This window comes from Thermochaetoides thermophila, assembly GCF_000221225.1.
Source record: "Thermochaetoides thermophila DSM 1495 unplaced genomic scaffold scf7180000011820, whole genome shotgun sequence".
Classification (NCBI taxonomy): domain Eukaryota; kingdom Fungi; phylum Ascomycota; class Sordariomycetes; order Sordariales; family Chaetomiaceae; genus Thermochaetoides; species Thermochaetoides thermophila.
Window position 1 is genome coordinate 101,819 of NW_006383036.1, and position 26,345 is coordinate 128,163.

General features: G+C 50.7%; 7 protein-coding genes and 1 non-coding gene across 8 annotated transcripts; 2 read left to right on the forward strand and 6 right to left on the reverse strand.

Moving 5' to 3' along the window:
• Positions 1-1,556: 1,556 nt before the first annotated feature.
• CTHT_0050570 (AP-1 complex subunit mu-1-like protein) lies at positions 1,557-5,358 on the reverse strand (the record flags this gene model as incomplete). The annotated part of the gene is made up of 6 exons (XM_006695338.1): positions 1,557-1,563; positions 1,704-2,583; positions 2,645-2,948; positions 3,564-4,443; positions 4,585-4,816; positions 5,151-5,358. 6 exons carry the CDS (start codon positions 5,356-5,358, stop codon positions 1,557-1,559), a joined length of 2,511 nt encoding a protein of 836 aa, XP_006695401.1.
• Positions 5,359-6,787: 1,429 nt separating this feature from the next.
• On the reverse strand, positions 6,788-8,642 carry CTHT_0050580 (putative nicotinamide mononucleotide transmembrane transporter protein; the record flags this gene model as incomplete). The annotated part of the gene is made up of 5 exons (XM_006695339.1): positions 6,788-7,375; positions 7,458-7,712; positions 7,801-7,860; positions 7,937-8,215; positions 8,274-8,642. The coding sequence occupies 5 exons, from the start codon at positions 8,640-8,642 to the stop codon at positions 6,788-6,790; spliced, it is 1,551 nt and encodes a 516-aa protein (XP_006695402.1).
• A 1,101-nt stretch (positions 8,643-9,743) lies between these two features.
• On the reverse strand, positions 9,744-11,189 carry CTHT_0050590 (uncharacterized protein; the record flags this gene model as incomplete). The annotated part of the gene is made up of 1 exon (XM_006695340.1): positions 9,744-11,189. The coding sequence occupies one exon, from the start codon at positions 11,187-11,189 to the stop codon at positions 9,744-9,746; it is 1,446 nt and encodes a 481-aa protein (XP_006695403.1).
• A 1,800-nt stretch (positions 11,190-12,989) lies between these two features.
• Positions 12,990-14,436, reverse strand: CTHT_0050600 (uncharacterized protein; the record flags this gene model as incomplete). The annotated part of the gene is made up of 4 exons (XM_006695341.1): positions 12,990-13,073; positions 13,140-13,999; positions 14,091-14,122; positions 14,285-14,436. The coding sequence occupies 4 exons, from the start codon at positions 14,434-14,436 to the stop codon at positions 12,990-12,992; spliced, it is 1,128 nt and encodes a 375-aa protein (XP_006695404.1).
• Positions 14,437-16,572: 2,136 nt separating this feature from the next.
• On the reverse strand, positions 16,573-17,409 carry CTHT_0050610 (uncharacterized protein; the record flags this gene model as incomplete). The annotated part of the gene is made up of 1 exon (XM_006695342.1): positions 16,573-17,409. One exon carries the CDS (start codon positions 17,407-17,409, stop codon positions 16,573-16,575), a length of 837 nt encoding a protein of 278 aa, XP_006695405.1.
• A 605-nt stretch (positions 17,410-18,014) lies between these two features.
• On the forward strand, positions 18,015-18,099 carry CTHT_0050620. Its single transcript is given in 2 exon segments — positions 18,015-18,052; positions 18,065-18,099. It is a non-coding gene; the product is annotated as a tRNA-OTHER (tRNA).
• A 739-nt stretch (positions 18,100-18,838) lies between these two features.
• CTHT_0050630 (AP-1 complex subunit mu-1-like protein) lies at positions 18,839-20,359 on the reverse strand (the record flags this gene model as incomplete). The annotated part of the gene is made up of 3 exons (XM_006695343.1): positions 18,839-18,877; positions 19,023-20,120; positions 20,192-20,359. The coding sequence occupies 3 exons, from the start codon at positions 20,357-20,359 to the stop codon at positions 18,839-18,841; spliced, it is 1,305 nt and encodes a 434-aa protein (XP_006695406.1).
• A 3,599-nt stretch (positions 20,360-23,958) lies between these two features.
• On the forward strand, positions 23,959-26,138 carry CTHT_0050640 (uncharacterized protein; the record flags this gene model as incomplete). Its single annotated transcript, XM_006695344.1, has 3 exons — positions 23,959-24,178; positions 24,314-24,745; positions 24,853-26,138. The coding sequence occupies 3 exons, from the start codon at positions 23,959-23,961 to the stop codon at positions 26,136-26,138; spliced, it is 1,938 nt and encodes a 645-aa protein (XP_006695407.1).
• Between the last annotated feature and the right edge of the window lie 207 nt (positions 26,139-26,345).

Consider the following 26,345-nt stretch of genomic DNA (forward strand, 5'->3'; position numbering starts at 1 on the left):
AAGAGTTTTCGCCTTGGCTCTGAGAATCGGAGCTTCTATACATATGTATATTCGGAACCGTCAATTTGCCTGTCGGCTGCCATTACTTATTTTGGTATTGTTGATAAGTTTCTCGCTGTTATCGCACTGTATCGCGATGAGAATTACGATACTTGTGCTTCTCCTGATCTATCCCCCTTTGTCCCCTCTCTGGGCCTTCCTATTAGTCGCCTCCTACGCCGTCTGTGGGGCAGCAGCTAACCTTGTTACCAGCCGTAACACCTACAAACCTTAAGAGGTTATATCAAGAAATTTTCTACCTGGATCATCGAAGTCTACACTAGCTATAAAGCTAGCAATTATTATTATGTCACTAAATTTGAATATTTTTACGCCCAATAGTGAGTATCAGAGGGAAGAGTGGGGTGAAATACGAAGGACCTATAACAAAGCGGCTCATGAGAGGTTGGGAGCGGTAACAGGAAGCAAGAGGTTTCTGATGAATGCTCCTGAGAGCTAGAATCACTGACAATGGACTTAGGATCCTTGGTGACAGAGACAAGGAAAATTCTGAGTGCATTGAGTAGATGAATTTCTCACAGCGGGAAGGGGAACAAAGAACTCCCCAGTCAGCAATTCAAACAGATGCCCAAACTGCTGCTGAATCGGTGTGAGAACGTCCTCTAAGATTCATAAGCCATGAACCAAACTAATCCTCATCTAAGGAAGGGTTGCAATTCCGGCCTAGGAGATATTTCGTTCATCTCATATTTACCATTTTAGGTTTTGGGAAGTAATCTCTTGATGCACTTAAAATCCGATATTCTCCTCAGCTTTTTTTGTCCGAAACCCTAACTATTATCTAAGCTATGTTATAAATTCCTACCTCTCTCCCCGTTCTTCTTGTGGAAATGTCATAATTAACATCAAGCCTTGCATAGCCGAACCCGTCTCAGAAAAGGTAAGGTGGATTGTTGCATGAAAGCTTTTCAGTAGCCTCTTATAACCTATCCCGCTCATAAGGGTATGTTCTTTATGCTCTTATGTAACGATCCAAACAGACCTTCTGAGATGGGTTCGAGAGATGCCAAGCTGCTGGATTGAGAGACAGGGGGAGTTCTCACACAACCAAAGTGGCCGTTGTGGTCACCAATCGGTAAGCAACTGTTTGTATTGCTGACTGGAGAGTTTCTTGGGCCAGATGGCCCTGTTTGGAATCTATATACATCCCATGCACACTTGTGGCTTCCCTTCCTTCTTCAACACAGACTGTTGAGAGTCAACATCCTTGGGCGCTGAGGAACACTCTCCCAATGTTCAGTTGTTAGGGGCGGATATCCGAATTTTGATGGGTCACAACTCCCTTCTACTCCGATCAGTGAGTTGCACGGAAGCTACTCTCCCAGATAGAGTCATTTTTGCTCGCGACACTGCCAGTATTCTCTGGAGGTAATGTTACGTATATTATTATTAAAGTCTAGCTATATACTCCTAACATACTCTTTCTCTCAAACGCCGTAACGCCTCTGCTATGCAATATATTAATTCCATTAACTTCACTCTAGCGTAACGCGACTTCAGAATCTAAAGATCAATTAGTGTCTTGAATTTTGAAAAAGACAAGAGAAAATATAACATACCTAATTTCATAGCTTCCTGCTCGTGTCATGTATCTCACCCATTTTACACTTGAGTAGTTGCTCTTTTCAAATACCTTCAAGTACCTAACAAGCAATCCTGAGCTTGTAAACATTAACAAGCTAAAGTTCAAACTCAGCGGGGGTCGGCTCCAAGCTTTTTGGTTCGTCATGCTAGTCAACTCTGCCTCTGCGCTCAGAACATATTCGCATTGGCCACTGAAGCGGCCAATCTTCCAGACAATGTTGTTTTCAGATGGTTCGTATTTGGCTTTGCCCTGCGTGCAGCGTTCTGTGATTCTAGCCGTGTTAAGCGGCGTAGGGATTCGAACAACGACATTTGTCGCGAATAACTTTGCACCAAAGTTCGACCGGATGCCGATGCTGTATTCAACCTTGGTCTTGCCAACCTCATTGACAATAGCATGTACCTTGAAGGGGAGGTTGACATTTTCGGTGGCACGATAGCGCATCAGCTCGAACTCGCCATCAGGAGGAATGAAGCTGATGATGCGGTCACTGTCAAACTTTCCAAGTTTGACGCATTGGTGAAACTGGCAGTCCTCGAGAGTGACACTTCCGGCAGCAGCCTTTGTCGCTTTACTACCCATTTTGTTCCCGCTCGGGAGATTCGAGTCGTTATCGAGGAGTAGGCGGTCGTTCAGGCCAAACTTGCACTCGGGGGTGCCGCTCAGGTAGGCACGCATGATAATTTGTCCAGTGACATCGGCACGTAACACCGCACCGGTCGCACTCATGAGCAGGTTGACATCTTCGATCACATCTACGAAGGCTTCATTCTTGCGGTACTTGACGTCGGCCTTCCTCCATGATATTGCGCCTGTAGCCTGCATTGTGATCTTGGCCGAATCTTCGACAGCACGCTCAGACTTGACGCCTTCGGTCGTGATGTACATCTTGAGGGTATCGGTCTCGGTGTTCTGGGGGTAGCCAAAGTCGATGATTTCTAACAACATCGCAAACGCGTCAGCGAGTGCTAGTTGGTTGAAAGCAAGAGAGCAGCTTACCGTCGAGAAGCTCGTAAACGAGTACGAAGTTGTTCTTAACAGCTTCTTCATCGAATTTGCCAAAATAGCTTCTGCCGAGCTGGATCAAGCGGTACAAGAACTCAAAAACGAGGGCAGCATTGGCATTGCTCTTTGTAATTGCGACAAGGTAGATATTTTCATGCTTAACATGGCTGAATGTGGTACTGCCTAGGGTGAGAATGGGCGACCGAACTTGAGGATTGCTGATGACTTGGATGCGAAAGACGTCGGCAAGTCGCGGTCGGCAGTCATTGCGGAAAGCCCTGAAGATCAGGTTCTCGCCCTTTTGATTGAAGATAAGTATTCCCGATAGCATGGTGATACTCCGGCGCGCAGAAGCGCAACGAGGCACGAGGAGTGGACGAGAGGCGATAAACACAGGATGTTACGTGTTAAGGTGCGAAAAGCGCTGGTGTCCCTGCCGCGTCTGACGTTGGACCTGCGGTGGCAGGATCCTGGAGGATGGAGGGTGGGCCCCACCCAGCGCGGGAGATGAACCGTCAGCACGCTGATAGCCAACAGCGATAATATCCATAAGCGATAACGACAATGATAACAGGAACCACACGTACACACTTCACCGATGCTCTTTTTTCGTCAATACTCTGCTCTTCAAGCTGGTAATTATCTGCCGCCAGTTCGGCTCTTACCCTTCTTCGAGGTTCAATTGGATATACTTTCATATCCATCATATGACAACTGTTCTATCTAGATAGCAGTTTCCATCACCTCAGCGTCTTGTTCGCTTCTCCATACATGTACCAGTTGCCCTCGGGCATCTCCCTACGGGACTCCCATGCTTAGTCTGCCTTGCCCTACCTATACTTAAGTTGCTCACGGAGCTGTGGACTTGAGTGGACCCAACTCAGACTTCTTCTGACGACCTCGAAAAAGTTACTTTATCTGCTGCTGCGAAGGGACGTCCTTCGGCTTCAGCTTCCCTCTTCTTTTGGCTCATAAAGGTGGACTGGACCTTGTGGAGAATTGCCTCGCGGATATGGTTCTCCCCTCGTGTCATCCATACGTTCCAGCCAGAGTTCGATAGAGGCCAGAGGACGCGATTCTCGTTCGACTCCATCCATTCGCTACTCTGTGGCTTAGGCCGGCTAGCAATGATGTCCATCTCAGCTGCGATCTGCGCACAGAACGCCTCGAGGTGCAAGTCGTTGACATCTTGCCCAAAAGGGTTTTCGATTTCTCGCCCGATAAAAAGAATACCCAGGATGATGTAGGCCGCCACGACAGTGGCAGGTATTGTGAGCCAGCCATCAAGTGTCGATAGCAGTTGGAAGGGAAGCACAAGCACATACACCCATGTTATCTGTGCAATCGCGATCGAGTACGCAATGGGGAGCGGGGTGTTGAGGACGCGTTCCGTTCCCACGAGCACGTCATTCAGTGTCGAAATGTTATTGTATGCGGTTGTCTGGTGCATCGTGACAGGCAGGCGACCAGAGAGGGCAAGTTCATCTGTATAACTAGCCAGATACGACAAGATCTCGAGCGGCAAGTTCCCCAGAGGAAGATTGGCTTTCTTAATAGCCTTGCGCGGATTGCTCTCTGCGAACGACACGCCAAGATATTCACCCACGCTTTTGAAGAACCCGTTCCTCCTGAGAGTCTTGCGAGCACTAAGGGGGTCACCCTGCGTTGCTACGCGTGCAAACGTGTCGAGATGCGAAACAAGACTTGAAATATCCTCATAATTGGTGTAGGGTTCAAATCGAAGCCTGTGTTTGAGCGCAACTGCGAAGGCAACAACAAGGTTCATTGCAGTCCTGAGGATTTAAATAAATCGTTTGGGTTAGCATTGAGGTTGCTGGTTTAAGGCAGTAGCAAGGGGGAAGGACGAGAGAGACTTGGGGTGAAGAGAAATGGTAAAGGGACGGGAAGATAAATAACTTGAACATTTTACTTACAGTCTCTCAAGGACGTCCCTCTTTCTAAATTCTTCTTGCCTGTCTTCGGGGATGTCTTTCCTTTCTGTCGCATGAATCCAGAAAACACGTCCGAGGCTCTGGCTTGCCAGGATTAACTGTGCCCAATATCTCCTCCCTTCCGCATAACGTTCATACGCGGTAGCACTGCGGAAGGAAAGACCAAGACCAACAACAAAACCAAGGATGGTAAGGAGGATGCTGCTGATGGCGACTTTTCAATGTTCAATTCCACATTAGCAAGATCCATGTCTGTCTCAGAGTGCTGAAGTATTAAAGGAGAATTGTACGTTTTGTCACCTTATTATGGATAACAGTGATCACAGTGGCCCATGAGCCGACAGCCAACAGAGGCAGTATCATCTTCGGCAGGATACTGCCATGCATCTGAAGAAAGATGGGCCATTTCGAATGCTTCTGGATATCACGAGGTCCCATCTGTGAACCGAGTCAGTACGGAAGCTCCTGACAGAAAGCGAATCTAAGGGGGGCTGATTTAGTAATAAATACAAAATAGTCATCGATATCCAGTGAGCTATCCTTCCTACTGAAAGGATTGGGTGTAAAGAGGCGAGGTGATGTAAGAGAGGCAATCTCCTCAATCGCCGGACCGTTCGTAGTGTGAGCAGTTGATTGGTGCCCAGCGTGTGCGCCATGAGCGGGAACTGGAACTGGTTCTCCCGGACCACCACCACCTGAGACTGCCGGAGCTCCTGAAGCAGCAGCGGGGGCTCCTCCAGCGCCGTCGTCGGCCATTTTGTTCCTTCGAGAAAGCAAGCTAAACTCGGCGCAAGGAATGATTATAAGGACTCAAAGGCACAAAGAACAAATCTCTCAAGTTTCGACTCGGCTCAACCCCGCCGGGTCATACAAGAAAGGACAACGGAGTAACACAAACCCAACTCACGTTGGGATAAGGCGATGAAGAACCTAACTCTAAGAAAGGAGCGAACGAAACACCAAAAGAACGAGGAGCAGAACGACCCGGACGCAAAGCAACTTAATGACAAAGAGCGTAGGGAAGACGTAAAGAAAAATAGGTGATGGGTGAAGGTTGGGCCGGGTCGGATTGCCTATTTATTTCTATGTTTGTCTGCGGCGTCGCCTATCGCGCACAAAATTCTCCTTAGCTAGGCCCCTTCAATCTCAACTGTGGAAAAGGTGACTGGGACTCTCAGGCACCTACCAGAATTACATGCAGCTACATATCCATAAAGAGAAACATTAACGGCCGTGGTCAGGCATACGATTGGGGCCAGGTGCCAAGAGGCTTCTGGGCGTTCTAGATTCTGCCCTCTGAAACACACCCTGCATTCTGGCATGGGTACGAGACAGTGCTCCGGCGTATGCACATCGTTCGGGAATTCGGTGCTCTTGAGGGTAACGTTGAATCAGGGCCGGCGAAGTACCATGCCCTGTGGAGATCAGGAAGGGATGGATAAAGGTAGCAGAAGAGCATTGCCAACCTCCAATTGCTATTCGTGAGATCAGCTTGAGTGAAAAAGATGTCTCAGCTTTATAGGGTGTCTTTTCCTGAACAACAGCCCTGGAGCCTTGTGCGCTTCGCTGGCTCCTGCGCGCAGGATTCAGGGATGGCTACGTTGTATGATGTCTCTGATCTTCAATTCGATTTGCTGAGGGGCAGCTGGGCCCGCACCTTTGCCGCGCGTCAAGAAACGGTTAGGCACCATGGATGAGAAAAGGGGCATGGTATGCATACCGCGACGTCAGGTCCATCGCGGCACTTGGGAGCATAAGATACCACCCAATCCAGGCACAAGTCATATCATACTTAACAGCCGGTAATGAATGAAGAGGCAGAAGACTGCCTACCTATCCAGCTATAAGGTAGAGTAATCGAGCTTACTGCAACCATTTGGCTACCTCTGCACAGGACTTATATGAGTGTACACGAGTTCTTCTCTTGGTATATATAGCGATGCAGGTCCTCCAAAATGAAGCCTCAATTTCTAGGTATTCTAGAGTTGATGCAGCCATGATATCACTGAGTGGCTGCTCTGGAAATATATGGGAAGGTCGTTTTACTACGATTCCAATGTATCTCTTTTGGAAGTTTTCTGCAGCCAACCTCGTTTTTCCTGCGCTACCTAAAGTCTACCTGCTTTGAAGGAGCTCATTATACCACGGACTAAAATCATGGACAATGCTCAGCTTCCACACATACTTAAAATTTGAATCTCCAGCGAGGATCATCATCACCCTGCCAGTCTACCAACTCACCCACCTCTTTTACCTCCGGAGCTATCTGATCACGGCGTTGATTCTCACTCTTCAGCAGTGAGTAAAGGATTGACGAGACGACGATATTTCCCACCAGATAACCCAGGGCAAAACTATGGCCGACAATATAACGCGGTCCATCATTAGCGCGATAAAGCTGTGTCCCAAGAACAGCGCCGAGGTTCCCAATGCTGATTTGCATTGCATTGGCAACCGCCCTCTTAGTCTGCCCTGAGACATTGATGGCCGGCCATGACAAAGCCAACGCTGTTGCTGGGTAGATCCCGCCAGCAGCGAAGAATGTCCCAAGATAAGAGATACCAGGTCTGCCCGCAGGATCCGGATTGGACAAGAGAATGATGTACCCGATGATGGCAAACAGTGCTGAAGCGATCAGCGGGATTGCCCGTTTTTCTATCCTCTCCGACACTGTTGCTACCCCTAACGTTGTCAGGAACGCAAAAGCATACGGGGGGACCGTGAGAAGTTGCGCAATCGCTGCTTTGAATCCAAGATCCTTGATAATCGTGGGCTGTGGGCAACTCGGTCAGCCATTATCCGCAGTTTTCATCAAATTGCCCTCTATTCAGGTTCTAGATCAAAGGAAGACGTACCAAAAACAATGAGAAGGTATACAGCGGTAAGCTGGTGGTATGGAAACTCATGCCATACAGCCAACACTTGGGATCACGTAGTGCCTTGATTACATTGCCCCAGGTAAAGCGCTCATCGTGAGTTGCATCGCTATCAGCAGTCAGGCGGTTGTGGATGAACTTGCGCTCCTCATCGGTGAGAAACTCGGCCGTGTCAGGGTAGTTATAAATGAACCAGTATGCAGCAACAGCTATTATCACCGTAGCAATGCCTTCCTAATGATGGAGCCATGAAAAGAAGCTTGTTAAAATGAACTCCAGCGATCATGTGGGAGAAAAATATGCGGCTCAGTTGACTACATACCAAGATAAAGATCCAGCGCCATCCATTCTCCCATACCACTCCGGCCATGTGCCCAATACCCTGAAAGAAAAATAAGATGTCAGTGGTTGACGATAAACAAGCAGCCGTATTCTTGACACTCTACAGTGAGACTCACATATGCCAGAATTCCACCAAACGATCCTGCCAGGGCGGCAGCTCCAAAGAACAATGAAATGCGGAACTGCCTCTCCCTTCTCTTATACCACATCGAAAAGTAGTAGACGACGCCCGGAAATAGGCCAGATTCCGTCACACCTAAGAAGAAGCGAGCGACAAAGAAACCCGCAATGTTCTCGACAAGCCCCATCAAAGTAGCTACGATACCCCAAAGGATCGTCAAAGTTGGTAGCCAAAGCCGGGGAGTTGTGCGCCTCAAAATGATGTTACAAGGGACCTGAGCCCGTTAACCTCGCTAAACTACAGTCATGACTGTGTTCCAGGTCAGTTCTTACCTCAAAGAGGACATATCCTACAAAGTAAAGGGTGAGACCCGTCAAGTACTGATTGCCCGTCATGTCGATGTCCTCGGCCAAGCCCTCGATACGGGCATTGCCGACATTGCTGCGGTCTAAAAACGAAAGCAGATATAGAATGCCCACAGCAGGTAAGAGTCGCCAGTCGATTTTACGAAGCAGCGCTTTCTCATAACTTTGTGTCATGATGCCGGTTATCCCAACCTCAGAGCTAGAGGAAGACCGCACTTTCGAGTCCACATGTGGCTTTGTGCGCACCACATACTCTTCGGGGTAGTCTGGCCGCCCCTTCGATTTTCGATGTGTGCCAACTGGCACTTTGTTCTCGAGATTTGATTCAAAGGTCATGGTGGCAAAGATCAAAATCCGGAGCCCAAAATGGATGGAACTTGAGGATTGAGGTTCCAGTAAGTCTTAGGCAGATGTTGTCTCAGGAATAGCTCGCTGTGGACATGACGAGAGCCACCTGTTGTTTGTAGGGTTTGTTGGGTACTTTATAGATTATCTCGTCCCGGCAACATACACTTTGCCCCTCCATGGACAATTTCCATCTAGAAGAGCTTGTATAGCTTCTTAGTCACAAAACAAGCCCCCTAGTAGTTGCAGTAGTTACAATTTACAAATGATGATGAGAACATCGGCCCATGGAATGGCGACATTGAGGCTCAAGTTCGCGTCATTGGCTCCCCCACGCCATGCTACACCCGTCGTCGCAGGTAGAGCCGCTGCCGTGCAAGGGTGCCAATCACGACATCTAAAAACCCCTGTATTTCGTGGATGTCGAAAACAAAAGACTGTGGGGTTAACATTAAGATTTTATACGAGATCTCCTGGGCTCTTGTTCGTCCATGATGTGTCGTTGCAGCCGCTGCAATAGTCAGCTTTGGGATTTCGCTAACCGGCCACCATCCGCGCGAAAGCGGAAGCGAATATCTGAGTGGGTATTTAGAATGACGGCTTCAGAGAGCAGCAGTTTCTCTGTGATGGAGTTGAGGAAGCCAAGCGCTAATTCACCGTTATATCTCGAGTCCATTTATTGCTGAGCGTCTTGCGAGTTTTACCTGCAACTGAATAGCCTTGCCTGATACATAGCAATACGAACAGTACTTGCTCTCAGATAAGGCACTCTTGAAGCAAATGACTCGTGATTGGGGCAGAAGCTTAAATACACGCAACTTGACTCTCCCACAAACCCAGATCAAGATTCAAGGGTTTTGAATTTGAACCCATTGAATGTTTCACTTCTTGTGTGTGATGTACGAGCCCAGCTTACCGAATCTGCTACCGAACTTTTCAATTCACTTCACTTTTCCAAGTAATGTAGAGGCAGAGAGGCACAAAGGTATGTTCACAGAGGGGTAAAAGAACCCATCGCGGCTATATACATGAAACAGTTTGTTTACATCACCATTCTCATCGCTTCAACCACATCTTTTTTTGTTATCCAGTTCAAGACAGAGTCGGAACAGCCCATGGGCTCCATGAGTCGAGGTTGAAGTTATGGTTTCCGGTAGTGCGGAAGATATTGGTGTTGCCGGCGTTGGGATTCTTGAGTAGGAACTTGCCGATGAAAGCATTGAGCTCGCTGCCCTGCTGCGAGCTGGGGAAGCTGCAATGGGAGTTACCGCCAACTTGTGAGTAGCCGAAGGTATCAAGAGAGCCAAGAGCCTGCCACTGTTTCCGAGCAATGCCCATGCAGCCGTAGGTTGACACCTTGCCAAGCCACTCCATGTCGACGTTCTCCATGACGTAGAGAGCGCGAGGAGCAATAAGACCGGCGAGCAGGTGATGATCGAAGGGAAGGGCATCGACGTTGTTAACGTAATTGTTAAAGTTGGGAGAGAACCAGACGTTCTCCTGGACGATCTGCGTTGAGGTCTGGACATTCTCACCGCGATTCTTCTGCCAGTTGGCGATACGCCAGCATCCAGAGCCACCGGCGCCCGACTCCTGAGGCAGGGTGAGGGCAATGCGTGGCTCGAAAGCACCAGCGACCATGGCGCCCTTGCCATTCCTCGAGCAGCCCGTGACACCGATGCGAGTCGGATCGATGTTGGTCTGGGCCTGGGTGAGCTCTAGGGCATCAATGATGCGGGAAACGCCCCAGGCCCAAGCCATCAAAGCACCAGCGGAGTGGCTGCTGCCATACAGATCGTAGAACTTGCCGCGACCTCTCGAGGAGCCGCCTTGCTGCTGGGCAATCTCGTCGTTGTTGAAACTGATGGTGGCCACACCAGAAGGAATAGGGATGCTGGCAAACGAGCCAAAGGTGATGATAGCTGGGTGAGGACCACCGCCGGCGGGCCGGTTGCTGATGCTGACAGAGAAAGAGATGGACTTGCCATTGTCCGTGACAGTGATGCTCAGGGTGCTGCCAGAAAAGCTGGCAGTCACCGACTGGGGCTTGGGCGGGAGGGTGCCCAGCTCATAGCGCTGCAAGAGCTCGCTGATCTCGCGTTGACGGCATGTCCAGTCGGCCTTGCTGGTGACCTTGCTGCCTCCGTGGAAAGTGAAGGGGTCGTTCAGCTGGTTAGAGACCGGGCTACCCAGGCCGTTGGGGATGGCAGGGCACGAGGTGCTGCCACCGCCGGGAGCAGCCGAAGTAGTGGTCGGACCTGAGGTCGTAGTCGTGGGGACGATTGAGGTGCTGAGAGTCGTGGGTTGCTGCGCGGTTTGGCTGGTGGTCGTGGGCGTCGACGACGTGGACGGCCCGCCGCCAGGGAGACACTGATAATACCACGGATTCAGCTGGGAGCAGTAGGCACCGTCGACGCACTGGGTCGGACCGGTCCAGCCAATTCCACCACACTGGCCCCAAAGGCTTTGTCTCTGAGCATTGACACTGGCGGCGCCAAGGAGAAAAAGAAGAGAAGAAGCAGCTACTGAGGACAACATTGTCTGCTGGAACGGGTGGTGATAATGATCAGACTGCCGTTGAGTTTAGCTTGCCGCTTGAGTTAGATCAACTCGTCGGTGACAACTAAGGGGGACCATATAACTCTATATAGCTGCTTCTCTTGATGCTCTATGAGAGTTTGTAGCCAGGCATAGCCGGATATCCGTGCTGGTATCAGTCCTTCAATTCGCTTACCTGTTTGTCCATCCATTCCTTCTTGCAGCTGTTTCCAAGCACTCCATTTTTTGCTCCTTCACATGCTGCCGTTTTGGGATCCAGATGTTTGGGTTGCGAGACTGTTTACCGTTTTCATGCTGCCATCCTGAGTAGGAATAGTGTTGCAAAATGCGTTCACGTGTATATTACGCGACGGTACCTTTACCACGCCGCATCAGGGTAGGGATTTAGCCTGAATGGGCCGACTGCTGTTTGAGGGTTCGATCCTGAGCCTCAGGAAGCGCCAAGATGAACGCAGCCTGGTTTCACTATGATCCGAAGTCACCTCTACCGATATCCTATAAACCACGCTTCATGTTTCTGTTTCTTCACGTTACTTTCTCTTCCTACACCTCACCAGACTATACAGCATACCGGGTTGGGGCGACTAGCCAAAGTCAGTTCGTTATATTCCGGACCATGTGTTCCGTGCTTGATTTTACCGTCGAGATGCCATTCGCCAACCTCCTCGTGAATGTACACTAGGCTAGCGCCGGCGAACATCAACGTTGCCGCGACATGGGTCCGGGTGATTTTCTAGAATTTCCAGGGAGGGAAACTATAATACTTCCTGCTGTTTCTCCCCGAATTCTATCGACTCGGAGGGTTTAGAAGTGAGCCCAGAGAAGGGCCCCAGGATTATTCTTCGAGATATTCAGTCCGATTAACAGAACCTAGTGCACATATTTACATAGCTTGATCAAGGTTGACACATCAAAAACCAGTCAGAGTATATCAGACACTAGCTATTCAAATGTCTGGCTTATTCTCGCACGGCGGTTTCTCAAGAGCTGTTGTGAAATGATGCTGCGGGTCAACATTGTCATCTCATGATCTGTTTCCATGGTGCGGAGAACGTAACAGTATGTTGTAGTATCGGCCTAATGGACAATGGCAGGGTATCAATGACTTCGGTTGTTGCTTGTACGATTCCAGAAACCAGGGATTAGCGTAACTGTAATCGGATAGTCATTGAATCTCCGTCCTAAAAGAGGCAGTTAATGCTAGAAGAAGATGTTTGCTCAGTGGCTGGAAGCTTTCTTTGACCAAGACGCTGCACAAAGCCCGGCAGTAGGCTGGACCGGGTAAATCTTCTGTGGGGTGGGTGAGCTTTTAATGTAGTATTTCTCCGACCTGTGTCGAGAAGTGAATGGATTGGAGGTTGGGTCATTGTAACGCAAGTAGCGCGGGGCAGGGCCAACCCTGAAATCCAATTGCGGCCTGACTTTTTGTGGATGGTATCATAGTGGTACCTAGGATGCTCAGGCACGGCTCTTGTGTCAAACGCAGAGCCGGAAAAGCTGACCTGTGACCTAGGCATGCCAAGACTGAATCTCTAGCAGAAGTATGAAGGCTGGTGTGGACAAGAATCCAGGTAAAGCGGAAAGACCATGTGCAAGTATACTGTACCCCGGGATTTAGGAGGAAGACCCTGCTGATCTCTAAACTCTAGAATCACCACAGCCCAGAATATGATACTGGGTCATGTCATCACCAAGGAGGGAGGGTCTCAGAGAAAGGTCTTGAGTTGTACGTTCAATCTCGCATGTCCCATGTTATGCCGCTAGCTAACATTCACGTCTCTAATCGCGATGATATCCGGTATGCTTATCAATGAAATCGAGGATCGGTTGGATATAGGTCTCCCATCCTCGGACATTAGGACCCTTGATGCTCTTGTTAGCCTAAACCATCTTGCTCTAACCAGAACGACGTGGGGAGGCTAGACTTACCGTGTACTTCTTGTCAAAGACATGGGGCTCTCCTTCTTCATAACACTCGACAACTGGAACACCAGCTTCTCTGAGCAACTTTGCCATGGCATAGCTCTGTTCAACTGGAACAGACTCGTCACCAGTTCCGTGGAGGAATGCCGTGGGAGGGTACAGTTCGTGTCCCCTTTGCCCTTGTTCAAATCTGCTCTGTAGAATTCTCAGTGGTGACATAGAGCTGGCAAAGGCTACTAACTCCTCCTCACTGGTAAACTTTTCACTGTGCATGACACCAACACGAAGGCCGTCGGCAGATACACCCAGTGCATGCATCATGTGTAATTCGGCCTGCATTAACACCCTGTCGGTGTAGCGGAAGTCGGTAGCCCAGCGCTCGCTCAGCTGAGTGTCCGTAAAGCGCTCGAACTCATTCCATGGCATAGCATCAGTCAGTATGTTAGCTGGATTACGATCCCGCAGAAGACTGTTGAGTACGTCTTCGGAAAACTTGCCGGTCCAGGGACCTTGTTGCGACCTGTTAGGTCGTTTGGTTGGATCTGGATCGAAAGCAGATAAAGTGAGGAAATCTACCACGCCATAGACGTCGATGATGGCCCGCGGGGGAGGATCGAAAAGGTGGGTGCCCATGAGAGTGACGAGATGGCCGCCGGCTGACTCTCCACACAAAACATAGCGGTCGACATCAACTGCATTGGAACCTAGGATGGATGGAAGATTCTCCCGGCACCAAGCAACGGCTTCCAGGCAGTCAGCAAGCTGGTCATCTAGCCTAGCCTGTGGTGCGAGGCGATAGTTGTGTGAGACCAAGTGGTAGCCTCGCTGCCGAAATGCGGGCGACATCCATGGTAGGGGGGCGAAGTCTGAGTGAATCTCTAGTTAGAGTATTTCTCTGTGACCCGGATTCATACTACAAAATTCACAGTTTCAGAAGGGAGAAGCGCTTGGACATACGAAAACCGCCGAACCATCCTCCACCATGTGTCCTGGTTGACAAGGCGCAAAGCTAAAATTAGCCTTCTCTTTCATTCGCTGCTGAAGATATTGCCGCATCAGGTGCATCTAGCAGTGAATCAGTTCCCTACTTGCAAGATGCGAGCATACATCCTGGTTCCAGTCCCTTTACTAGTACATGTAGATAAACTTACCATAATACGAAGGGTGCAGGTGCTGTGATGGGTGTTTCCGCAGGCCATATACGAATGGCTAGGTCGATGCCACTCTTTGACTTGAAAGTATGATCGCTGAACCCCAGAGGGGCAGCAGGGGGCGAGTCAATTTCATCAACCAATGCGGTCATTGGCCAAGGTTTGCAAAAAATGCAATTCAAGTGAGCATCTCTCAACGCTAGCAAGCAATTGATGAGAAGCACTTATGGATTGGATGAGTGGCTTCGGATATGTTACTAGGACTGAGGGCTATGGGCCGAAGGATGAGGGGCAGACGTCAGGGCGATTGACCGGTTGGGTGGTTGATCCACTCATCTTAGCCCCTGGTTGGCTTTATGTGCCCGCGAGGATGTAATGTGGGCACCTAGAGGTTATGTAACACTAGGGAAGGTGGGGTGGGTGGTTTGGTATGCTGATAATATGCTTCACAACGCCCTCCCAACTCTCCCTTACGCATGACCTTACGATCTCGATCAATGCGCACCTCTAACAACGAAGGATCAGAATCGGAACTGTCTAGTTTGGACATCCACATACCTCACACTCGCTCCTCTTAACTCATTCTCTTTTTCTTTCCCTACTTCTCTCCTTTTTCCAACAGCACTCATCTATCTCACGGATACGCGCCGGTTTTCCTTCCTCAGGTTTTTCCCGCGTGCACATAGCTTAGACTAGTGAGTGCATATGTACCTTTTGCCCGCCGGCGTCGTGAGCACGACCGAGCATCCTCATGGGTGATACGGGTCAGAAATGCAATTCAATTTAACCCACATCTAGCAGTGGCTTTGGCAGATCAGTCATTTCGAGCTTCCTAAGCGCCTAAGCTTCCACACACTTGCAGACTGAAATGTGCCGGTAACGCAGTTGGCAGCAGAGGGCAAGCAAATGCAACTGATCAGAATCAAAAAGGGCCAGTGGCATCTCACGCCCGGAGAGCCTAAGCGGGCAATGGTCTCGAACATTGGATGTATCGCTGTGGCACAGGATAGGGGCGGTGCTCACCCCTGAGCTCGGCACAGCACTACCACCACGGCAGTAAGGTGGGGGCCAATCACAGCACAATCGCTCGACCGAGCACCACTGAGAGTCTCTTTGATAAACCCTCAATGTCTCTCCCTCGGAAGTGTGAGCAAAACACTCGAAATCCGGAAGATGCCAGTGCCTTGGGGCCAAAGAGATCTCGAGGGTCTTCAGCCTGTCGACCCAACTCCACCTGGACACGGCTTACACCCAGTATACTTGCCTCCCGATTACGATAGCCGCTATCACTTACACCAAGCACATCAGATGCCGCAGGTGCAACTACAGCAGCAACACAACCCTACTTTCACTTGGTCGTCTACTTCACAGAGTTGGCCTAAAATGTCTGACAGGACGGCGTTGGACCCTACCACTTCACTTGCATCTGAACCCAATCAATATACTAAGTTACCGGATCCGAAGAACAAAAAAGTACTCGGATTACGGAAAACAACACTTGCACTGGTCATTAGCAATATTTTGCTTGCAATCGGCCTTGTCATCCTAGGAGTGGTACAGAATCACGTTTTGCAAAAGTCAGCAACCACGGCAAAGGAATCATGTGGGAGGTGTGTTGCTTCAATGACTCACTTCGCTCGACTACTTTGATGGAAGGTGGGAAAAATGTGAAAGCTGACATCTGTAGCAGTAACGATACCGTGTCTTCACCAACAGCTCCCTCAACACAAACAAGCGGTACAAGCCATCTCTGTTTTGGGGCCAGCACGACAACGCTTGCAGCCGGTAGTGTTGCAGCAGAATGTCCAAGCATTCCAGAGGGGCGGGTTAACTATACTGTACCTGGGACCAACCTCAGGTTTATGCGGGTTTGTGGTGCCGACTACATGGGAGACGATCTCGCTCGAGTTCCCACACCGACAATGCAGGATTGTCTTGCCCTCTGTGCCTATCTCAACTTAAGGCCCGCTTCAGCATTGGGCCGTTGTACTGGGGTCTCGTGGGTCTATGCTGACGGTCCGCAGGGGCTCGGCTCAAGTTTCTGCTACCCAAAGACCAATTTACGAGAAAAAAAGGACAGAGAATGGATCGAAAGTGCTGTACTTGTGGACTAGACTCTTGCTACCTCCAGATTACCCCCAGGTAGCTCCATAAGTACATCACAATTCGATGCCAGCTGGGATATTTTCTGCTGACTCATATAACTGGTTACCGAAATACAATGCCAGCCGAGCATAGGGCCCTGTAGTTTCACACAATATATCCTTTGGTTGTCCTCTCCCATCCCTTCAATTCGTTGGATAGGTGGCCATGGCCTTCCTAGCTCTCATCTTCTCTTTGCCATTGGCTCTAACACTCAAAACAGTGATAGTGTGTACATAACGGAGCTTTCCCCCCTCAATGCGGAACTCATGGCTGTCTGGAAGGCCAGAGAAACTCAGGAAAACAGAAACAGCTCCGGCTGTCTCGTCGATGACATAGCGCCGGCTCACGAGAGAAACACCGCTAGGAATGCCCACGTCACATCTATCATTGGGCCCGCCGTTTCCCGTGTACATCCCTCCTTCCAGCCTCGAGCAAGGGTAACCCCACGGCACTACAGTGCTATTGTCGCTGAACAGGTTAAGATAGGCCTCCGCTGCCGCCTGGATAACGTCCCGAGAATCGCGCTTTTCCTCGGGGATGGTACTCCAGTCCTCTCTGCTGGCCCAGTACAGCGTCCCAGTTGCATTGAAAAGCCAGTCACCAGTGGTCGTGATGAGTGTGGCCACTTTTGAGATGACATTGTCTGTGAAATACATTTGTACACCGATGACATATGGCTTGCTCCCTGTCGCTGAGACTATCTCAGTGTAAGTGGCGCATTGAGTGGTGTCAAGGCTGTGTCGATTATGGTCCACCTTGAGGGGGGATGATAATATCCCCGCCGTGAAGGATGCTTCTGCGAAGTTCTCATGATACTCAAAGTTATTTGATTTTGGTTGAAGGAGCTCCGGGTTGCCGGCAGTCTGGGCAGCAACAAGACTATCCGCACTGGTCTTGAGGAATTCACGAGTACAGTTGCCCGCAAAAGAGACCACGGGTGTAATGATGCTGAACACCAAGATAGAAAGCATTTCGGGCATGTAGACGTGACGACTGCTATTGACTGTGGGTGAATGGAGAGCTGAGACAAATGGGCCAGGATGGGAAAGATATACTTTCTAGGAAAGCAGCGCGGAAGCCTCGATAGATTTCTCTATAATCTCTCATTCCCAAAGCATCGTACCTATATGTACACATCAGGTCCGTGATGGATGAGCACCTCCGTTGGTGTTCCTTGCCGGCTTCATCTCCGGGTGCGTGGAATTCAGCCGGACTGGTCCCGTTCACAGGTTCATTTGGACCTTAATGGAGCACATTGGACTCGGCAGTTATCCCAGCGACTGATTGGTAGCTGTGCCTACCTTGATATTACAACAAAGTATGTTAAGAAATGTTTCAGGTAACAACCGTCAATGAGGCACACCAAACTGTTGTTGACCGGCACCCCTCGAGTCTTGAAATGCTACATTGTGACAATGATTATCGATACGTCTCCCATATTCGTTGTTGAAAGAGCAGGGTGGAGATCCCCTATCATCAATATGGGGGAATCAAAGAAACCGGCCATGTCGTCTGACCCAGGGCATACTCTGCGGGGTGCTGGCAGTTTATCGCGTCGTAGGGTAGAAGGAGCGCCAACAATAGATTCCATGTATTGTAATGGTTTAGCATTCCATATTTTATCCTGCGTTGGACCTCTGGTGATGCGGGTTCAATCCCCGGCATGGAAGCTCACATTGGGTAATTGCTTTTTGAGTGCGTGGAAAATCCTTGGGGGCTTGTTTTCAGTTCAAATGAAAGGATGCCTCCTTATCATACCAGGCAACTAGAGATCTGAGTGATCAGATATGGGAAGTGCTTGACCTGCAGAATTCCAGCCGAATGAAAAGTTGAAGACCGCTATAGGATCTCCTGGGTCAGTCAATCCCCTAGGCTGTCTGTCATCGAAAGAGAGTATTGGATAGATCATGCATATTGAAGCTGCCACAGGTCTGCCAGGAGACGCTGAGTACATTTTGAAGGGTCTGTTCCCTTGGTGATGACGAACCTTGCTGCCCTCAATAACCATGACCAGACTGAGAATGTCAAGAATGGCTCCACGAATTACATTACACGAACAGGAGCAATGATTCCGAAACTTTTCCTGTAATTACCATTACTGTGCTTAAGTCACGCGGTGAGGGACATGGAGACCACCAATCAATCATTGTGTGACGGATTTGATCACAGTTTGGATACGTCCCACCGGGGAAAATAGGCCATCTAATAGGGGTTGTATGCGCACCGGATTTGTCTAGTTTCATGCCTGTTCTAGTTTCTTGCACCTGGATCACAATTATTATATACCACAAGACGCCACGGAAACCAAGTAATGAGTCAACTATCTCCCAAGAACGCCGAAGCATGGCATGCTGGATGCAGCAATCCCATAACGACAAAGACCTCCTCCGGTTTTATGGGCAGACAGACTTATATGGCGTCAGGTAGCCTTACGGCGATGTCACCGGACTGTGTGATGTAGCGTACCCATGGCAGTGAAGGATATTGAAGCTGAGGACGAACGCGGTGTTAGCCACCGAAAGAGGAGAAGCCGGATAAAGTGAATACTATGAAGGGGGAGAGGGGGGGGGAACCAGCTAGGGTGATAACAAACCTTCGGCTCCGTAATCTTCAGGTATCGCACTTGGATACCGCTTGTAGTAAAATAGGGGATTTCAAATTTGACCTGAATAGGCCTCTTGGCTCCCTTCCCCGGACCGCCAATACCACCCATGCTTCCGCCAAAACCGCCCGTCATACCACCGCCATGCTCGTCATCACCACGGACGCTAGGCAGGCCAAGTTCAGCACGCATCAAGAATTCCTTCCCGCCGCCAAATTGTTTAATCTTCCAGATGATGGCGCTTTGCTCTGGAGCGTAGTGGACTGAGCCAACATTTGTCCGGAAGCGTGGGCTGTCAGCATCGTCAGGGACAGGTACGATAATCTCGACATTGTTGGCCGTGCTGCGTCGCTTGAACTGTGCCCTAGCCTTGAGCATATACTCAATTCGCGAACCGCTGTGCGACTCAACCACACACTCAACCCAAATGAGTGGCTTAACTTGTGTGTTCAGGCGATACGACATGAGCTCAAACTCGCCATCGGGAGGGATAAAGCTAATGGTGCGATCGTTTTCGAAGCGGGAAAGGCGTACGCATTGGTGGAACTTTACATCCTCCATCTCAATGGCCTTGCCGCGGGTGGTCCTCCCAGTGGTCTCGAACATGACCTTGTCGTTCAGCCCCAAGCGCAACTCGGGCATGCCTGATAGGTAGCACTTCATCTTGATGCAGCCAAGAATTTCGGACCGCAGCACATTACCGTTGGCAGAAACCAACAGATTGAGAGACTCGATGACATCCAGGAAGACTTCGTTCTTGCGGTAGCGAATACCTTCCGACCGCCACGAGACAGCGTTGGTAACGGCGATTGGGGGCCGGGCTTGAATCTCCAACTTGTGTGACTCCTGGGTGATATATTCTTGCAGGATCTTGGACTCGGTCGTCTGCGGGTAGCCAAAGTCCATCATCTCGTCCAAAAGCTCATAAATAATGACAAAGTTGTCGCGAATAGACTCCTCTTCGAGCACCTTAAAGTACTCGGTGAAGACCTCGACAATCTTGTGCAGGAAGAGCAGGATCTCAGCGGCATTGGTGTTCCGTTTTGTGAGGGCGAGCAGATAAAGGTTGTTGTGTCTGATATAGAGGTACTGGTCGCAGTATGGTCTAGTCAGCATTTGAGGATGACAGGCAAGAGTGAATAGTTGGCGTAGGTTCTCACATTGATTCCCTCATGGGAAAAGCATGGGGGCACTGCGGAGGACTCTTCTTCTGCTTCACTCAAGAGTATCGGGAACTTCTCCGCCGCGGACATAGGAATGTCGCCACGGTAGTTGCGGGCCAGAAGGGTCTTACCCTTAAGGTCGAGAAAGAAGATGGCCGACGCCATGGCGATGTGAGTTTGCCCGGCAGGTCCCGGCCAGATCAGTGGTCGGGGAAGACTGGCTTGGGTGTTTCAGGAAGGGTGGGCAGGCGAGGACAAGTGTCGAGCACCGAGGTCGTGTTCGACGCGGACAGGTAGACCAGGCCAATCCAGGAAGAGTTGCGTGTCGGTGATTGATTGCTAGCCCGATGCGATCTCTCAGTCGGCGCTGAGGTTGCGCGGTCACCGACGTACCAGTTGCTTCGTGTTTGGGTTGCTGGATATGCTATGAACTTGATAGCTTCGCGTGCGTTTCGGGGAATGTCTGGAGGCTTCCGTCGAGTATGCAGTCTGCCGATCTGTCTCGTCTTCTCCTTTCATACACCTGAGCTTCTTTTACGGTGTGTTCAGTTGTTCGACCGGTGGTTTGCCGCTTGTCGCATCCTCAACCAGATGCACGGACCCCTCTCTCAACGACAACGACTGGGACACGAAGCTAGATCCAGGCCTATGGCTGAACAGAGGGGATCCACAAAACCCCACGTCAATCCGCTTCTTGTCTGCGGCTCCTCTCGGGCAACATGCCAAGCCTGGCATCGGCAGAAGGCTAAACTTAGCTCCGTGGTAGCCCTTTAATTGCTCCATATGTGGTCCGTGCACGCGGCTCCTGGCGCACCGTCGCATTATTTTTCAGTCCACAAATTGGATGCTTTTGAAAACTCTTTTCTTCTCAACAACGCGTCCAATAGACAGTGCAGCCCATCGTACGCACAACCCGGGCCGGCATTCTGTCGTCCCGAACCGTGCTGTTGTTGATGTCGTCTGCGATTTGCGATGCGGAGAAGAAGGATGTTTATTCCTTAAGGTGCCATAAGAGCTGTCCAGACATGCTAGTTTAAGTTCATTGCTTGGGCAGCGTCAGAGGCACCGGACATTTCAAACACCTATGCTCAGAGAGGGACATTTTGGAAGTATCTTTAGAGCCAAGCCAAACGTCCCGTTCTAGCAAGTTGTAATCTGCACTATTGTCGGCTTTTCTAATGACATTGTGTTTAACAGACCCGGAACGTGTACCGTCGAAAGCCAGCCCTCCCGTTTTGGATCACATTCCATCTGCCATCAAGGTTCCTGCCCAGCCATTGGACTTAATTAGAACCGATGAAGGGCGAAGGGCATTACTAGATATCGGCATCTTGGGTAATCTTTGACTCATGGACGCTCCTTGCTGTGCCTGTCTGATGTGAAATCTCTTCTGACAATCTCGCAAACATGCTGGAGTCTCTCCATACTACATGCCGATAGCTGTGTTGTGGCTGAACCCGCGTTTTCTGCCATGACAGGTTCGTAGAGAAGCAGCGCATTTGCTTTCGCCGGCTCGTTTATTTGCGGGATTCAGATAAGGCTGACGCGATGCAAGCGGATGTAGAGACATAGATATGTAGGTAGGTACCTAGGCTGTTTGCAAGGCTTCTTTAAAAGCATGGATCTCCAGACGACTTATCGCTATGGGATGGATATGTTCATTGCTTGAAGGGGAGGAAACGGATTTCTTCCGCGTTTCTGCCCCTGCTTTCCGGCTGGCATGTCTTCGGGTTGAGAGTGGCAGGAATGCATGTGAAGGTGGGTCGACTCAACAGAGAGCTATCGGCGACGATGTGACCAAGCCCCAAAGAATAACGCCCGTCGACTTGGCGGGTCTGACTAAAGCTGACACGTGCTTCACCGATCCACCATCCAAGTACCTCCATGCGCATGCCTTTGCCGGCAGCAGTGTAAAAGTACAAAATAGCCCGTGTTTCTCGTCAACTTTCCGAGAGCATAGCATAGAGAATTTAAACTTATCTTTGTTACAAGAAGGAAATAATTAGATGCTAATACGGCCTCTCAGGAGACGAATTGGTCGTACTTGTACTGAGACAGGACGGAGAGGGACATGTTAGGCGCAGGCACCCCGCGCTGCATTTTGGTCCTGGTGGCTCTAGTGGGGACAAGCTTGAAGCTGGTGGCATCCTTGATCCATCTCTCCTCGAAACCGTCACTCCACGGCTACGGTGTACGTGCGGATGCCTAGGATGTCAGCAGCCAGTTAACCCTCCTCCTAACATTGATGGGCTGCTGCTGCTGATACCGACGGAAGGCCCAGAGTCTTGGTATCACGAGCTCGGAATGATTTGTCGAGGTCGGTTAACAGCGCAGGAGCGTGGGCGGGAGGGAGTACCGGGTGGGATGGCAGTGGCGGCTTGGATAACAGAAGAGATGAATCGTAGATCAATACTTAGCACTATCAGTGCTTGTATATAGGCATGTTGCTGCAGCTGCACAGTATATGCATTGGAGCTCAACAGAAATCGGACGCAGAGCGTATAGTAATCACCATGTGACATCTAAGAGGGGCCTCGGTTTTTTTGGAGAATCACTCGTGGACCCTGAAAGCGTTCAAGCCCTGCCGGGTCGCGGTTGGGGAGGACAGGGCGGGGCTTGCGCCATAGTCTGTGACCTGGTGACAACCACGGATCTCGATGGGCAAAAGGGACGCAGCAGGCCGCAGATGGGCACGGATGACAGGATCTGCGTGAAGACTAATGAGCTCTGCAGGCGTACTGTCAGTAGGGTACCTAGCGATATTTGAGGCAACGCGATTAATGCAGAGGACGCATCCATGCTGTCCCTGTGTGATCCATAGGTGACACAGAGCGACTGAGCGGCCGCCAGTCTCCAGATAATGCCGTGATGCCATGGCCCACGTTGTGTGCTGTACCGGAGACAGCGGCATTGAATGGTTGCCAACTTTTTTTTTCTCTAGGGCTCTGGCAGCTGACCGGGTGGTGTCGACAGGCTGGTAGGTAGCAGGTATGCGGTTGCGTAGGCACACAGCCGGTTTAGCTTAAGTACCTGACATGTCCAATCCCGCTCGCCGCTCCCCACATCCCGGTCGTCTCTCTGCCCTGCTCGGCGCGGCTTGTGAGCTGCTGGATTCCTTGCATTTTTAGCAAACAGCTCCATCCAATTCCAATTCCAATAATATTATCATTGACCACTCTCCGTCAGCCATTGACCCCTTTCCTGTCTTCCCCTTTGCTACACTCATTTCCCCGACTTCTTTTTGGGCCCACAGCAGCAAGCAACGGTGTCAGCAGAGCCTTTTCAGTGTTCATCCGCCCAATCCCATCGCCCATGTAGAGGCGACGCAGGGTCCGTTCCGCTGCGCCAGATACTCGAGTAATTCCGTCTACCTGCTTGCGCTGCTGCTTCGTTTTATCTGTCTGGGCACCCGCAGGGCATTCAAACGCGTCAAATCTCCATATCAAGCACACGCCCAGGACTTGAGAGTGACACGCTAATAATATTCTCATACTTAGTTCGGGCAGTCGCGCGACTTAGCGGCGCTGAGCCTTCGTCAAAAAGAGACGGACAGAGTGGCAGTGACCTGAGCCTTGAGCACTGTACTCGCCCTACTCTCAACTGCGCGTCATCGTCCTCCACGCACTGCTTGCTCACACACTCTTTTTGTCCACTCCCGTCGCTGTCCCTTACATTGCATTGGCATTCCAATGCTGACGCTCATCTGATCAGCGGCCCCGCTCGCTTTTTGGGTCTGCGGTCGGCATTGGGCAAGCACTTGCACGATGGAGCACTGTCACATGCTGAGCGGCCAGTGTCTGCCGCCACCACTCCCACAACCGCAATCACAGTCACAACCACAACCACAACCACATGGGTCGTCCGAGGGTGCGACTGCTCTAGCCGGAGGCATTCCCAGTCACCACCGCGCAACAGGCTCGGTCGCGTCGGCACCGGAGGCTTCCGTGTCGACGATGCAGCTTGATCCGATGCAACCTCCGCCAGGTCATCTCGCTCACCATCGCTCCCTGTCCAGAGATTTCCCCCTGCACCCAGCCCCAAGTCCACATTCACATCCAAATTCAAATCCAAATCCAAGCCCAAGTCTAAATCCACATCCACATCCAACGACGCTGCCAGCACCGCCGCCAGCACCTCCAGCGCCTCCAGCGCCTCCAGCGGCCCCCGTGCAGCTGCCGCCCCTCGCGCTTTCTTTCCCCGACGAGCCGCCTACAGAGCTTGCACCGATCCAGCTGCCTCATGAGAAATCCGCCAGCGTCTTGGGGCAACAAACCTTGCCACCATTGTCCGAGGTCACAGGCACGCAGCCCCAGCGTCATGCTCCTTTGTCGCATCCTCCTGCCTCATCGCACAACCCCCAGCAGACCAGAGTAAACCACTGGCCTAGCATGAACCCTTTCACGACCTACTACCGCCCCAGCTACCTCGAGAGTGCCGAATCTTCTCCGAGCATGGATTCAGAACGGAGCACCGGGCCCAGGGCAGCCAGTGTCAGCCTTGACGACCCCGATGTGAGGATTGCCGCTGAGGCACTTGGACAGATGAGAACAGGTTCGTCATGTTCTGACCCAGTCACCAGTCGTTCATTTGCGTGCTGTCATGTGCTTCGTTACCCTTCTGTGCCTGTCAAATCGGCTGACTGTTGTGGCTGCCATCAGATTTTATGTCATCACCAAAGCAATCCCCGTCTTTGATTTCAGCGGCACCGGGTGACCGCAAGACCTCTGTAGACTGCAAGCCTGCTCCCTCATCGTCGCAGAATAGCAAACAGCCCGAACCGGAGCCTCTCCTGTCGCTCATCACAACAACTTATCCGTTGTTAGCCAGCACTATCGGAGGTGCTGCCTCTGCCTATAGGACTGGCAAGAATTACTCGCCCCACCTCAAGTCAGGCGCCGAGTATGTCGAGAGCTGTCTGAATCCCGTTGCAAAGGCCGTCGGGACTGTGAGCCGGAAAACTGGTGTAGAGGGGGGCGTGAGGTGGATCTTTGGGATACGGAACAAAAAGCAACAGGCCTTGTCAGATATTGAATCGGGCGATCGCGGGAGCACCAAGCGGCGCAAGTCGGAGCGTAATGACAAGGAGTCCAACTTGTCGAATTCCACGTCACCCCAGCTTGCAGCCGATGGCTTTGACGATCGCCGCATGTCGATCAGCACCATCGACACTTTACCCCCATACGACGACCAGAAATCTCCAGCATATACCGAAGTAGCAGATGAGATGACGTCGAGATCTTGCCCCCCAGGCACCTCGCCGCAGCCTTGGCCTCAACGGTTTGTTGTAACGACATCTGGCTTAGGTGTTGCTATGAAACAAGAGAGCTTGAAGAGTCTCAGGTTCTGCCTCAAGGTTCTCAGAGAAACGAACAGTTACGTCGGCGAGATCATTGTGAAGCTGAAGAATGTCATTGACGAGTATGACCGCGCTACCCAGAAGGACGGCGAGGATCAGGTCATGAAAGACTCGTCTTGCAGCGGTGCTGCTGATCTCAACAAACTCCTCCTGCGTATGAAGGAGCTGAAGGAGGACATCTTTCGTGTTATCCAACGGACTGTTCAGACAGTATCAAAGTATGCTGGCAGTGCACTGCCCGAGAATGCCAGGAATATTGTCCATCGCCAGTTGATGAGCCTGCCCGGCCTGTACCAATTCCATTACATCCGGGAGACCTCGGAGGGCCGCCGCGGAAACGGCAGCCCGGAGGCTTTGGTTCGCGACAGCGCCCATCTGGCTCTGTTGTTTGCCAAGGAGGCTCTACAGATGATGACTCAAGTTGGAGACGTTCTCAACAGGACGCTTGTGAGCGCAGAAGAATGGTGCGAAACGCTGTATAGGAAGAAGAATGATGAGCAAGCGCAGTCTTCGCTTAATGGCATTATCCATGCATCTACCTCTTCTACTGCTCCTTCCACGGATTCAGATGTCAAGATGTCGGGTTGAAATGTGTGTTCACTGGAGATGATTCATGGCAGAATACCCGATGTTATCATGAGAGAATTTGGAGATTGTGCTGGTTAAAAAGGATCGGGCAAGTGCCTGCGGGATTTGTCTGGGACAGAAAGGAAGGGCTTCAAAAGCCCGGTGAGAAGAGAAAAACAGACGAGAAGATGTGAGAGTGAGAGGGTATGAGAGATAAAAAGAAGACAT